Source organism: Prionailurus bengalensis, chromosome A2 (assembly GCF_016509475.1).
Source record: "Prionailurus bengalensis isolate Pbe53 chromosome A2, Fcat_Pben_1.1_paternal_pri, whole genome shotgun sequence".
Taxonomy (NCBI): domain Eukaryota; kingdom Metazoa; phylum Chordata; class Mammalia; order Carnivora; family Felidae; genus Prionailurus; species Prionailurus bengalensis.
In genome coordinates, this window is record NC_057348.1 from 109,542,271 (window position 1) to 109,557,513 (window position 15,243).

Here is a 15,243-nt window from a genome sequence, read left to right on the forward strand (position 1 = left end):
CCTTCGGATTGTGTCCCCACTCTCTCTCTCTGCCTCTTCCTACCTCGTGCTCTGTCTCTCTCTCTGAAAAATAAACATTAAGAAAAAAATTTTTTTAAATAATGTTTAGTCTGATGTAAAAAATAAACAACTCTGAAGAACTGTTTCCATACATTTTAATATATTGTGTTTAAAAGTTATCAAGACATATATCATCTTTGGTGATAAAAGAAATATGTCCAAAAAATATGTCATAGGGGCTTTGTTTCAGAGGTTTTCTTTAAAATGTTGATTTCAGGGGCACTTGGGTGGCTCAGTCAGTTAAGTGACTGACTTCGTCTCAGATCATGATCTTATGGTTCTTGAGTTTGATCCCCACGTGGGGCTCTGTGCTGACAGCTCAGAGCCTGGAGCTTGCTTCAGATTTTGTGTCTTCCTGTCTCTCAGCCCTTCCCTCACTCATGCTGTGTCTCTGTCTCTCAGAAATAAACATTAAAAAGAAATAAAATGTTGTTTTCAGGTTTGATAATTTAATTTTTGGATTTTGTTTTAGTGATTAAGACTGGAGAAAGTGGCATGATAGTATTCAGGCTTCTCACCAAAGACAATCGATGGACCTGGGTTCAGTCTAATGCACGCTTAGTGTATAAAAATGGAAGACCAGATTATATCATTGCAACTCAGAGACCACTGACGTAAGTACAAAGACAAAATGTTACATGTATTCATTTCTTTTTTTTTTTTTAATAACACTTTGGTTTTTAAATCCTCTTACATGAAAACCTCAAAATAAATTTTATGAGAATTTTCTCTGGAAGTAAAAACTGAAAATATGTAAAGAAACAAGGCATAAATGAAGGACATTGAGAAGACAAAATTGACAAACTTTATTGAACAACTAAATAGGTGGAATTACAGAAAGAGAATAACCAAAGAAAACTCCAGGTTTTTTCCTGATGTATGAAGAAAAGATGAAAAGCTAGTGCCATATATAAAATAAAATAAATGCATAACCGTCCTGTGCTTAGTACATGTTTTCTAAACAAGCAGAGGTTTTTGTGTTTCATATAGATTCTATAAATAAGCATTTTGTCAGATATTTGTATTAGAAATGTTTTCTACGCTCTAGAGAGCTGATTTTTTGTTTGTATGTGACTTGAGGTAAGATCAACATTAATATTTTCCTTTATATGTATATCCAGTTGATCAGAATCACTTATTGACAAGGCTGCTTTTTTTCCCTGCTCCACTGCATTTTGATCAGGGGATTGTGTCTGTGGTTCTGTTTCTGGATTCCATTAGTCTACTTGTCTGTTTTCACCTCAATAGCACATTATCTTTATTACTACATCTTTATAGTAAATCTTGATATTTGTGTGTCAGCTTACCATATTAGTTGAGGAATTTTTGTTCTCCTCTAGCATTGTCTCCTCTCTTCTTTATCCTTTATATTTTAGAAATAAGTTGTCAGATTTCACCGGAGTATCTGTTGTGATTTTGAACGGAATAGCATTGAAACTATAGTTTATTTTGGGATAATCAGCGACTTTACAATACTGACTCTTCCAACCCTTGAACATGGTGAATATATGTATGTGCATATAGGTACATGAGTCTGTACCTATGTCTTTGTCTTAATAATGGGTTGTATTTTTCTTACCTGACTCTTACGTATCTTTTTCTTAATTTTATTTCTAGTTGTTTGATGTTTTGTGATGCTGTTTTTAAATGGTGTGCATGGTGTGGTGCCTGGGTGGCTCAGTCGGTTAAGTATCCAGCTCTTGATTTCAGCTCAGGTCATGATCTCATGGTTGGTGAGATCGAGCCCCAAGTCAGGCTCTTGTACTGACATCATGGAGCCTGCTTGAGATTCTCTGTCTGTCCTCCCCCTTCCACTCTTTTGCTCAAAAAAATAAATAAATAAATAAAACATTAAAAAGAATAGTATGCATGTGTACACCAGTTTCTAATCGTTGAATTTTTTAATGCTGGCTTGTATTCAGTGAACTTATTGAAATCCACTTATTCTCATAAGTGTCTGGATCCTTCACAATTTACTACATAACATTTGCAATAATTTTTTTAATCTTTAGACATTTATTATTTTTTAAAATTCCTTTATTGCACTGGTTAGGCCCTCAGTAAAATGTGAAAGAAATAATGATATCAGGTTTTGTTTTTGTCTTATTACCAGTCTCAGGGGGAAATCTTTTAATATTTTACCATCAAGTATGATGTTGTGGTAGTGCTTTTGCTATTAAATTTTATATATATATATATATATATATATACACACACACACACACACACACACACACACACGTGTGTATGTATACACACATACATATACAATATCTAGATACTACATGCATACATATATACACATATACATTCTGTACATTTATATACGTTATATTCATATAGCCATACAGATTATATATTTTGCTACTAAATATATATTTTTAAGTATATGTACACTCATGTATATATATGTATAATATATATATTCATGTGTGTGTGTGTGTATATATATACATATACGTTTTTAATTTAAGAGCTTCCCTTCTCTTTAGTTTACTAAATGTTATCATCATGATGGGTGCTGAATTTTGTTAAATACTTCTGGATTCATTAACATGATGATTTTTCTCTTTTATGCTGTATTTCCTTTTCATTTTGTAGTATCTGTACTGACTTTTAAAGAAACATTGTTATTAGCAAATTGTGCCTTCTCAAATAATATTGCTACAAAGCCATTAGTTTCTAATCTTCTCAAGGATCCAACTCTTGGTTTGTTGATTTTTCCTATTGTTTGCTTGTTTTCTGCTGCATTAATATCTGCTTATTACTTCTTTCCTTCTACCCTCTTTTTGCTATTTTTCCAGCCTTTAAGTTATCAATTCCCCCTTAAGCACAACTTTAACTACAGTCCTCGTGTTTTGATGTGTCTTGTTTTTTCTATTCATGATTTTGAAATATAGTAGTATGTACTTTTTACATTGGGGATTTTCTGGGTTTTTTGTTTTAAAAAAAAATTTCTTAATGTCTTCTAGAGCGAGTGCACGTGAGTGGGGGAGGGGCAGAGAGATAGGGAGACACAGATCCGAAGCAGGCTCCAGGCTCTGTTCTGTCAGCACAGAGCCCAATGTGGGGCTTGAACCCATGAACCTTGAGATTGTGATCTGAGCCGAAGTTGGACACTCAACCGACTGAGTCACCCAGGTGCCCCTGGTGTTTTTGTTATTGAATTTTACATCAATTCCACTGAAGTTAGAAAACATTCTGTGTGTGATGTCCGTGTTTTGAAATTTGTATTTTTTGTATAATTTATGATCAAATGTTTTATGATCAAATATATAGTCAGTGTTAGTAACATATCCCGTGTGCTCTGGTCAAGAATCTATGTTCTATTGCAGGTATAGTGCTCTTCATTTATCAGTGGTTTCATTTGGGCTGTTCATATTTTTACTATTTGAGTTTGCTTGTTCTGTTAGTTATTAAAAGGTTATTGGTTGCATTTTCTCATTACCAATGAGGCAGGACATCTTTTGTATCTTTCTAGGACATTTTCCTTCTATGAATTGTCCATTCATATTGTTTGTCTATTTTCTCCTATGTTGTTTGCCTCTCTCTGGGTCCTCATTGGAGCTCTTTACTTCCTATGGGTGTTAAGTTGGATATATTTATACACACACATACTATATGTAGTATACATGTGAAATTACAGACATTACACATTTGATCCGTGCATTAACTTGATTTATGAATGCTTGTGCCATGTAAGATTTTTAATTTTTATGTCAATTATGCTAGTATTTTCCTATAGAGATTCTCCATTTTATTTACACATGACTCTTCCCACTCAGATTTCTAAGATTTTTTAAGTATAATTAACATACAATATTTTATTAGTTTCAAATGTACAACATAGTGATTCAACAATGATACACATTATGTAGTGCTTACCGTAAGTGTAGCTGCCATCTGTCAGCATATAAAGTTATTACAGTATTATTGACCGTATTCCCTGCGTCGTACTTTTCATCCCCATAATTTATTATAACTGGGAGTTTATACCTCTTAATCCCATTCGTCTATTTAACCCATCCTCCCAGCACCTTCAGTCTGGCAACCACCAATTTGTTCTCTATTTATGAAACTGTATCTGTTTGTGTGTGTTTTGTTAGTTTCTAGATTCCATGTAAGTGAAATCATATGGTATTCATCTTTCTCTAACTTTCACTTAGTGTAACACCTTGTAGGTCCATCCATGTTTTTATAGATAGCAGGATTTCATTCTTTTTTTGGCTGAGCAATATACCATATCTTCTTTATCCTCTCTTCTGTTTAATAGACAGGTTGCTTCCATATTTTGGCTATTGTAAGCAGTGTTGTAGTAAACATAAGGGTGTCTCTATCCTTTTGAGTTAGTGTTTTCATTTTCTTTGGGTAAACACCCAGCAGTGAAATTACTGAGTTGCGTGGTGGTTATTTTTTTAATATTTTGAGGAGCTTCTATACTGTTTTCCACAGTGGCTGTGCCAGTTTACATTCCCACCAACAGTGCATGAGGGCTCCCTTTCCTCCACACCCTCGCTACCACTTGTTATTTCTTGTTTTTGATGGTAGCCATTCAGACTGGTGTGAGGTGATATCTCATTGTAGTTTTGATGTGCATTTCCCTGATAATTAGTGATGTTGAACATCTTTTCATCTGTCAGTCGTCTGTTATATTCCCTGGAAAAATGTCTATCAGGTTCTCTTTTTAATCAGATTCTTTTTGGTAAGTTGTATGAATTATTTATATATTTTGGATATTAACCCCTTATTAGATACATCATTTGCAAATATCTTCTATTCAGTAAGTTGTCTTTTCATTTTGTTGATTTTTTCACTTTGCATAAGCTTTTTATTTTGGTGCAGTCCTAATCATTTGGTTTTGTTTTTGTTTTCCAATTTGTTGGCATACAATTTTTCATATAGTCTCTTATATTTCTGTAGGGTTGGTTGTTACTTCTCTTTTATTTATGATTTTATTTATTTGCATTTTCTCTCTTTTTTTTTCTTGATCCTCGCTAAAGGTTTATTGATTAATGAAACCAACAGCCTTTGTAAAGATAATCATTTCTTTGTAGTCTCTATTTCATGTATTTCTGCTCTGATCTTTAGTATTTCCTTCCTTCTAACTTTGTGTTTATTCTTTTTCTAGTTGCTTTGGGTGAAGGGTTAGATTTGTTTCAGATTTTCCTGGTTTCTTGAGATAGGCCTGTATTGGTTTCAACTACTTAGAACTACTTTGGCTGTGTCCCAAAGATTTGGACCACTGTATTTCCATTTTCATTTGTGTCCAGGTATTTTCTGATTTCCTTTTTCATTTCTTTGTTGTTCCTTTGGTTTTTTAATACCCTGTTGTTCAGCCTCCATGTATTTGTGTTTTTTCTAGTTTTTTTTTTTTTTTTTTCCTTAACAGTTTATTTCTAGTTTCATTTATCTGTGGTCAGAAAAAATCCTTGTTTGGATTTCAGTCTCAAATTTACTGACACTAGTTTTGTGACTTAACATGATCTGTCTTAGAGAATGTTCTGTGTGCATTTGAATGTGCATTCTACTTCTTTTAGATGGAATTCCCTGTTATAGATTAACTCCATCTGGTCTAATGTATCATTCAAAGCCACTGTTTCCTCATTAATGTTTTGCCCAGATGATCTATCCACTGATGTAAGTGGGGTGCTCAAGTCCCCTACTACTGTTGTATTACTGTCATTTTGTGTCCCTTTATGTCTTTCATTTAGGCTTCATGTATTTACTGATCCTCTACTAGGTGCATAGATATTTCCATTTGTTATATCCTTTTGTTGGATTGATCCCTTTATCATTATGCAACGCCCTTCCTTGTCTCTTGTTATAGTCTTTGTTTTAAAATGTATTTTGTCTTGTAAGTATTGTTATCCCAGCTTATTTTATTTTGCTTTCATTTGCATGGAAAATACTTTCATATCCCTTCACTTTTAGTCTGAATTTGTCTTTAGTCTGAAGTTAGTCTCTTGTAGGTAGCATATAGATGGGTCTTGTTTTTTATCCAGTCACCTTGTATCTTTTGATTGAAGCATTTAGACCATTTATATTTAATTAATACATTAATTGCCATTGTGTTCACTGTTCTGATTTTTTTTTTTGTAGTTCTTCTCTTTTCCCTTATTTTCTTGCTTCCCTTCTGATGGGTATCTTTCTTCAGTGTCATACTTGGATTTCTTTCTCTTTATTTGATATTATTTTTTAAATCTTTTACATATTTTTGGTCTGCAGTAACCTTAAGGTTCATATGTAACATCCCAAGTATATAGCAGTTTATATTAAGTTGATGGTTGCTTAAGTTTGAACACATTTCTAAAAGTACTATGTTTTTGCTGCCCTTTCCATTTTTTATATATTTGATGTTATGTTTTATCTTTGATTCCCTAAACTAATATTTAGATCTAATTCATTTTTACTGCTTTTGTCTTTTCATCATCATAAGGTTAAATCATGCATTTATAAATGATTGATCTCCTGCCTGTACTCTAGGTTTGCCAGTGACAATTTTCCTTTCTTAATTTTCTCACTTCTTGTTGTGACCTATTTTTTCCTGAAAGAAGTCCCTTTACATTTCTTTTAAGTGGTTTAGTGGTGATGAATTCCCTTTAACTTTTGTGTGGGAAAGTTTTCATCTCTTCTCCAATTCTGAGTGATAGCCTTGCTGTAGGTTTGTTTCCTTTCAGTACTTGGAATATCTCATGACAGCCCCTTCTGGCCTGCAGAGTTTGGCTGCTTCCTGGACCAGAAAACCTGTTTCCTTCCCCAGTTTAGGGAATTTTTCATCCCCTTTCCTTCTGTCTTCTTCTTCTAGGAGCCCTATAATGTGAATGTTTGATGTTGTCTCAGAGACCCCTTAACTTATCCTTTTTCTTTTTGCTGTTCTCCTTGCCTACTTTCCATTACCTGTGCTCCAGGTCACTGATCCATTCTTCTGCATCGTCTGACCTGTTGTTGATTCCTTCTGTATTTTTCATTTTAGTTATTGTATTCAACTCTGATTTTTTTTTATATTTTATGTCTCTTGGCTGAAGCAGTCACTGAGTTTGTCTACTCTTCTCCCAAGTCCAGTGAGCATTTCTTTGAACTCTTTATCAGGTAGATTGTTTATCTCCATTTTGTTTAGTTTTTCTCAAGTTTTGTCTTACTCTTTTGTTGGAAGTGTTATCCTATCTTCTCATTTTGACTTTCTCATTAGGTTTAACAGGTACTCCCAATCTTGAAGGAGCAGACTTGTGTAGAAGGATCTCCTATGTAGGTTGCATGTCTCTGGCACCTTTGGCTGAATGACTAGTGCTATAGTGGGCAAGGAGTCCCCAGTTGCTCTGCACAGGGGTTGCCTTGGCTGGGATGGTTAATTCCTAAGTGTTATAGTTTGTTTTTATAGTTGGATCTTTATTCCACTTTGAATTTATTTTTTTCAGGAGGATTTCAGGGGTGGTAACTGAGAATGGATATAATGACTAAATTCTAAATCACTTAAATTTTTCTAAGAAGTTTTCTAACACTTGTTATCTGGAACATTTATGTCAAAGTAAAGTTCATGCTCCAGATCAAACTCAATTACAATGTATTTTGCTTTTATATTGTTTTTCTATTACATTTTTCTAAGTGTTTGATATAACTTTTTTTTTTCTCATACCCAATTTTAGAGATGAAGAAGGAACAGACCATTTACGAAAACGAACTATGAAGTTGCCTTTTATGTTTACCTCTGGAGAAGCTGTGTTATACCAGGTAAACAACCCTTTTCCTCCCATGATGGATCCCTTACCAGTGAGGACTAAAACTACTGCTTGTGGAAGAGAGTCTGCTACCACATCAACTCTAAATAAGGAATCTTTCAATCCCAATTCCCTCCTGGGTGCCATGATGCAACAAGATGAGTCTATTTATCTCTATCCTGCTTCCAGTAACACAGCTTTTGAAAGAAATCTTTTTAACGAACCTATGAATGAATGCAGTAATTGGCAAGACAGTATGGCACCAGTGGGAAATAACAGTATCCTGAAACACGAGCAAATAGGTCTGTCTCAGGACATGAACCCAGCAGTCTCTGGAGGTCAATCAGGGCCCTTTGCAGACAACAGAAATAGTGACTTGTACAGCATTATGAAACACCTAGGCATTGATTTTGAAGATATCAAAGACATGCAACAGAATGAGGAATTTTTCAGAACTGACTTTTCTGGTGAGGATGACTTCAGAGATATTGACCTCACAGATGAAATCCTGACATATGTCCAAGATTCTTTAAGCAAGCCTGCCTTCCAGTGTCCCGGTTACCAGCAGCAACAGGCCGTGGCTGTGAACTCAAGTTGTATGGTACAGGAGCACCTGCAGCTAGAACAGCAGCAGCAGCAGCTGCAGCACCAGCAAAACCTCGTAGCATCGGAGCAGCAGCAACAACTGTGTCAGAAAATGCAGCATATGCAAGTTAATGGCATGTTTGCCAATTGGAGCGCTAACCAGTCTGTGCCTTTTGGTTGTCCACAGCAAGAGCTACAGCAGTATAATGTCCTTTCAGACTTACCTGGGACCAGTCAAGAGTGTCCCTACAAATCTGAGACGGATGCTATGCCTTATACACACAACTTTATCCCCTGTGATCAGTCTGTGCTACCGCAACATTCCCAGGGGCCACAGTTAGACTTTCCCTTAGGGACCTTCGAACCATCCCCGTACCCTACTACTTCTAATTTAGAAGATTTCTTCACGTGTTTACAAGCTCCTGAGAACCAAACACACGGACTTACTCCAGAGCCACCCATAGTAACTCCTCAGACGTGTTATGCCGGGGCTGTGTCCATGTACCAGTGCCAGCCGGAACCTCCGCACGGCCACGAGGCCCAGATGCAGTACAATCCAACCATGCCGGACCCACAGGCATTTTTAAACAAGGTAAGGGTTTTCTCAGGCAGAGTAAACCTTTTTAGTGATTCTTCTTACATTTATAGACATCAATTATAAAATTTTTATGTGACTGTTTTTTAATAAGCCAGTGCTTTTCCAGTAGTAGTGTGTTACTAATAGATCTTTTTTAACTGAACAGCCAAGGAGGAAAAAAATCAAGGGCTACAGCAACAAGAATATGTCATATATTGTTTAGAATAGATCCTTTGGTTTATCTCTGTTCTTTGTAATTATAGGACCCTTTAAAAATTCAGACTTCAGAGGCGCCTGGGTGTCTCAGTTGGTTAAGCGTCCAACTTTGGTCGTGATCTCGTGGTTTCTGAGTTCCAGCCCCACTTTGGGCTCTGTTGTTCCAGAGCCTGGAGCCTACTTCCAATTCTGTGTCTCCGTCCCCCACTCACTCTCTGTCTCTGTCTCTCTCAAAAGTAAATAAACATTAAAAAAAAACCACCTTTTTTTTTTTTAAATATCAGACTTCAAATATATATTTGCATTTTTAAAAGTAATTTCTTAAAGCTCAATCTTTTTTGTATATATTAAAATCAGGTTAAAGTCAATACAGTTGTGTTTTCAGACCCTTAGTCCTTGGTGATCCCTGAATTCAGTCTGAGGGTCCTCAGTGTTCTATGGCAATCCCTCCATGTTATCTGCCCAATCCTCATTTCATCCTTCAAGATGGAATGTTTTTTTCTAGCATCTTGTAAAAAAACATAACTTACTGGCTTTCTCTCATGTGGTCAAGCTGGGTACTGTGCTAAATTTTCTACTTGTCTAAAAGTTTTGTTTGTTTATTTGAGAGAGAGACAGATCGAGCAGGGGAGGAGCAGAGAAAGAGGGAGAGAGAGAGAATCCCAAGCAGGCTCTGCACTGTCAGCACAGAACCCCATGGCAGGGCTTGTACTTATGAATTGTGAGATCCTGATCTGAGCCAAAATCTAGAGTCGGACACTTAACAGGTTGAGCCACCCAGGACCCCCCAGAATTTTTACTTATTTTTTAAGGGGCTTGAACTCACAACCCTGAGATCAAAACTCACATGCTTTACCAACTGAGCCAGCCAGGAGCCCCTATATTTTTAAACTATGTCATCAGAATACGTCCAGCAGCAAGCACACTTTAAATCTAAAGTAATTATATATATATATATTTATGTGTGTATATATATATATACATATATATATATATTTTAGATTTAAACATATATGTGTGTGTGTGTGTGTGTGTATATATATATATATATTTAGATTTAAACAGTAATGGTAGCTGCTCTCTGTGGCCACTGGGGAATACATCATTTTTTCATTCATGCTTTTCTGTTAGAAAATGTTGAGTTCATTTTATAGTATAATTAAATAGGCTTTTGAAGAAAATCTTGATTTAAACTAAGTTCAGTGGTTTCTGTTTTCTGTGTATTATAGGTTAGCAACAAAGATTCAAGTTAACATTTGTAATTGTCTTACATTTGGCTTGTATATGAGTTTTTTGATAGAAAATGGTAATGAAAGTTTTTCTTATCCTCATTTCTGACATCTTCAATTATATCGGAATTATTCAGTACACTCTCACAACATTGCTATGAAGTACCATGGATAGGTAACTTGAGTAAGTTGTTGACAACTTAATTATTTACGTAACCTAAAATTTCATTACCAGGTTCTTTAGAGTTTTTTTTTTTTTCCTTCCCTCCCTGCCACTTTGTATTACTTCTTTATCAACAGTGAGTTAATAGCAAGTCTGTAGACCTATGTATTTCCCTAGGGAGTTACTTTTAAAAATTGCCTATGTGGCTCACAGTATTATTTTATTGAATAGCATTGTTTTTGATAATATACTCCAAGACAATTGCTGACTTGCATTGTGTTAATGACTGGTAAGAGTAAGTTACTCAAAGGCTACCATTCTCTGCATAATAACTTCCATTTGAAGTCTCCACAGCTGCCATTCACTGAAGACCTGGATTATATGACTTTATATATTTAATGTGTGTTTTAGAGGATCTTTTAAATCTGTGTTTCAAGGAATTAAGGGTATGATTTTGATCTATATGAAAATTTCCATAACTTTCACTAACTATATCCAATACAAAGGCCCTATAATCTATAAAAGCGTACAGACTATGTATCTTTTTTTTTTTCAGTATCAGCTATAGACTCATTAGACTATTTGCATTATAAGAGGACAAGAGCAAGCATTTTATTTGATAAAAATCTATAATTAGGATACTTTTTAATAGTACTTACTAAAAGCCTGTAACAAATAAAAATGGTTTAGGAAATCATACCCATGCTGTAATATTTTAGGAATATTAAAGATGCTTCTATCAGAAATGACCTCTTATAGAAAAGTTCTACGTCTGCAGTCCAGTCTAGTCGTTTTGAATGCAGTCAAGACTTTGGTACCCAGAACTCGCCTGAGATGAAATCTGGTCAAAGCCAACCTATGTATGACGGATATATGTAACTGTGATTCATAACTGGTACTCTCTGATCCATCATTTCCTATCCAGACCAAAGGCAATTTGTTAATCAAATACTCTCCTAATACCACTTCTGAGCTGAGACCCATGTATCACACATCTGTACCATCTAATGGAGAAACCAAATTGTTATAAATGCAGCTAATACATAATATTTGCTGTGTTGGTCTTCATTGAATGATGTAAAGGATCTGAAGTTTAACATGCAAGGCAAAGATTTTAAAAATACTTTTTAATATATCATTTAGTGGCTTAAGATACTTGAAAAATCTAATAAGTTGCATTGCTATTTTTGTTTGCAGTTTCAGAATGGAGGAGTTTTAAATGAAACCTATCCAGCTGAATTAAATAATATAAATAGCACTCAGACTCCCACACACCTTCAGCCCCTTCATCACACGTCAGAAGCCAGACCTTTCCCCGACTTGACATCCAGTGGATTCCTGTAATGCCAAGCCCATTTTTCACCATGGATTAAAGAAGATTACAGAATAATAGAACTATCAGTGTTGGACATCAGCAACTTTACATGGAGGCATTGATGTATGTTGTTCGCACTATTATTCCAAACCAAATTTTAATGTTTTTAAGAGTTAAAAAAAATTACCAAAACTACATATACTATAGTCATTAAAAAAGAAAGTGTACTGCCAGAGAGAGGGAGATGCTATCTTTCTTTCACTTTATAGTCTGAGTACTAGAGAATATACAAAATTTATTCAGGGGAACTTTATGACACTTTTAAATAAAAAATTTCTGTCAGAAAAAAATGGAATACTTTTGAGTTTTCAACTTATCTATTCTTATTAGTACACCAAATAACAAACTATTTCCTTTTATCTTCTGCTTTTATCTCAGATGTTAAAATAAGTGGTTTGGTGCTTTTATAAAAAGATAATCTCAGTGCTTTCCTCCTTTGTTGTGTAAGTGCCTCACAATTTTTTATACCTATAACACTGTAGGATGTATATTTGATAGAAAGTAAACTTTTTAATAACTTTCTGCACACAAATGTTATTTGTATTTCTTAAATTCAGTCCTTTGTATTAGTCCAGGCATGTTTTAACTGCACTACTCACCCACTTTCTTCAGGAAAAGGGCAAGTTATGATTGAAAAAATATTTATTACCTAGTTGCTTCTACATATTAAATGTTGTTATGTGCCTTACGTTGAAAAATTTTGAAAGTAAAATGTCTTTCCAAATTATTTTTTGATCATCAAATAAAGACTGCAGCACTAAAATGTCAACAGTGTTTTCGGGAGAAAGAGATACACTGCAACTTACCTTTACTGAAATCTCCACCATGGTGGTTCAGTGTTGCAGGTGTGCAAAGATCTGCTTGAATGGGACCGTGTTTATCAACTTGCAACGAGGAGGAAGTAGCTTTATTTCTAGCTCTTTAATCACCATTTCACTGTGTATAAATTCTTTCAAAACTACTTTAGACCTAGAATGAACTTTAAGGTAGAATATGTTGACTTTATAACTTTCACTTACTAGTACAGTGGAAACTATTTGTTTTTTCTCATATTTGAGGAGCGTGAAGTTTGAACGTGGCAATGTTTGATGCAAAGTATTGTTATGAGTGACACGATTGGTGCATTTATATAGTTTATAATGAACAAAATTATATTTAAAGTATTTTGAAGCTTTCATTTGAAAATAGTCTATACCTTATATGTGCACGTAATTTGAGTCTTACATATATTCTTGCGTCTTTTCAAAATATCAAATAATGAATCCAACTGCTTTTACTTTGGTCTTAAGACACCCATGCCATTCTCTTAACTTCAAACATTACATTGTTTCTAGGATACAATGGCCTTTATTACTGGGAAGGCAAATGATCCCCCTGCCAACTTTACTGTCCTCAGGTAATTTTTAAAAAAGACTCCTTTATTTAAATGTGACATCTGAAGGGCAGGCACATTTTTCATGTATTCTATAAAAAACATGACAGAATCTTAAACCAAGGTATAGTATTAAAATGCACTATTTTCACTTATTTTTTTTTTTTAGTAAATTAATGTATATCAAAGTGGCTTCAGAAAAAATATGTCCGTTCTATGAATTTTCAGTTCATACTTTGAATCCATAGAATCAATTTAAGGAAAAAAAAAACAATTTGTCTAAAACATTTCATAATTTGTTTCCAGTATGAGGCATCACTAAAGATTTAGACCAGTGGTCTGGCTTAATATTCCATTTTTACATTTAAGCTTTTCATTAAAAGCCTTCACAATAACCATTTTTGTTAGTGTCTTCCACATGCCGTTGGGTGAATTATTTAGTGGAAAAATAGGCTTTTTAAAGTGTGAATAGGATGACAGTTCTACACTTACAAAATTAAAAACGTTTAAAGCAATATTGTATATTTTTATCTATATAAAATCAAATGTATCTAAGAATAATAAAATCACATTAAACCAAATACACATTTGTCTGTATTGCTAAGTGCCAAACAGAGAATGCTCCGTGTGCTGGTCTAATGAGGGACTCATTTCTTAGATAATGTGCACTTCTGAGTATGTGGGTATGTCTAATTTGAACTTTTCCTAAACCAAGTTGTTCTTCCGGTAACAGGAGATTTGCCTGTGTTCCAGTGTTCCATTCATTACTCTGCACCGACTAGCATTTTTCAGTATTACTAAATTTTTGGTAGATGTTTTCATGACTTTTTTCTTCAAAATATTACTGCATACCTATGTCATACATACATTTTTTGTTCAAAATATGATTTATAATATCCTTATCAAACAAAATTGTATACAATAATATATGGTAATAAAATCAAGTATAAATAACATGTTTTAATGTAAATTCTTTCTGGTTCATATAGAGGAAAAGAGCATGTTTAGTACAGTGTTTCAACGATATTAAAGGCAATCTATAATATTGAAGGAGACATGAAGCAATAATTTATAAAATTCTGCCCATGGATATTTTAGCCTTTAAATGGATATAAAAAAGGCTCTTCAAGTAATGTCGCAGATTAAAATGCTTCTGAAATGGAGCACTCTTTTAAACTTTGTATTGGTGTTACAGATGTAGTGGTGTTAGTGTCTCAGATTAAATTTTAAAACTCCGCTTTTAATAGTATTTGTTGAGTTTTTAAAACAACTCATGTTGTATTTCGTTCTCAGATTAGAAAAATTATTGCTTAAGCCTATCCTCTAACAAATATAAATGATACGTTAGGCCTTTGGCATTAAACTCAGGAAAACATTCACTAAGAATGTTGCAATTAGAATTATTTGAAGAAAAAAAATCCTAAACAGTTTTCATTCTATTAACTTTTTTTACATTAGTCTTATGTTTAGCCATTACAATCATTACAATCATTAGATATTTCTTCTCAACACTCGACATAGAAGCATGGCAAGTGACCAACACCATACCTAATTTGGACATTTTAGAAATACTGTGTCTTTTGTCTAAGAGTTCCATATTCAGTTTTAATCATTTGATCTGAAAACATCAAGTAAAAAAATCAAGATCATGATAATTGTCTTTGCTTTCACTCCAGTGGCTTCTATCAGCAGGAATGACTTCCAGTTGTGCCCCTTCACCGAGCCTGCCAAATACTGACCAGTGGTGTTAGTTACTCACAGGACTGGATACTACTCTCATGTTTGCCTCCCAGTGTCTACGGATGACCTTGCTTCTAGTGTTACTAATACAATTGAAATCATCAGAAACCTGTAACGCATCCTTAGTGTGTCTGTACCTTGACCTCAACAGTGCCACTACCCTTGATCTCTTAGGCTCACCTACAGTATGTGAGGAGAGCTTCCCCTAACT

General features: G+C 34.4%; 1 protein-coding gene across 2 annotated transcripts in view; it reads left to right on the forward strand.

Moving 5' to 3' along the window:
- The window catches only part of AHR (aryl hydrocarbon receptor), a 56,014-nt gene extending 42,141 nt beyond the window's left edge, over positions 1-13,873 (forward strand). For both annotated transcript variants that reach the window (XM_043589032.1, XM_043589034.1), the window contains exons 9-11: positions 533-674; positions 7,704-8,952; positions 11,743-13,873. In XM_043589032.1, coding sequence (XP_043444967.1) covers positions 533-674; positions 7,704-8,952; positions 11,743-11,889 — 1,538 coding nt within the window. In that variant the 3' untranslated portion in view covers positions 11,890-13,873. The remainder of the gene's footprint in view (positions 1-532; positions 675-7,703; positions 8,953-11,742) is intronic.
- Positions 13,874-15,243: the final 1,370 nt, after the last annotated feature.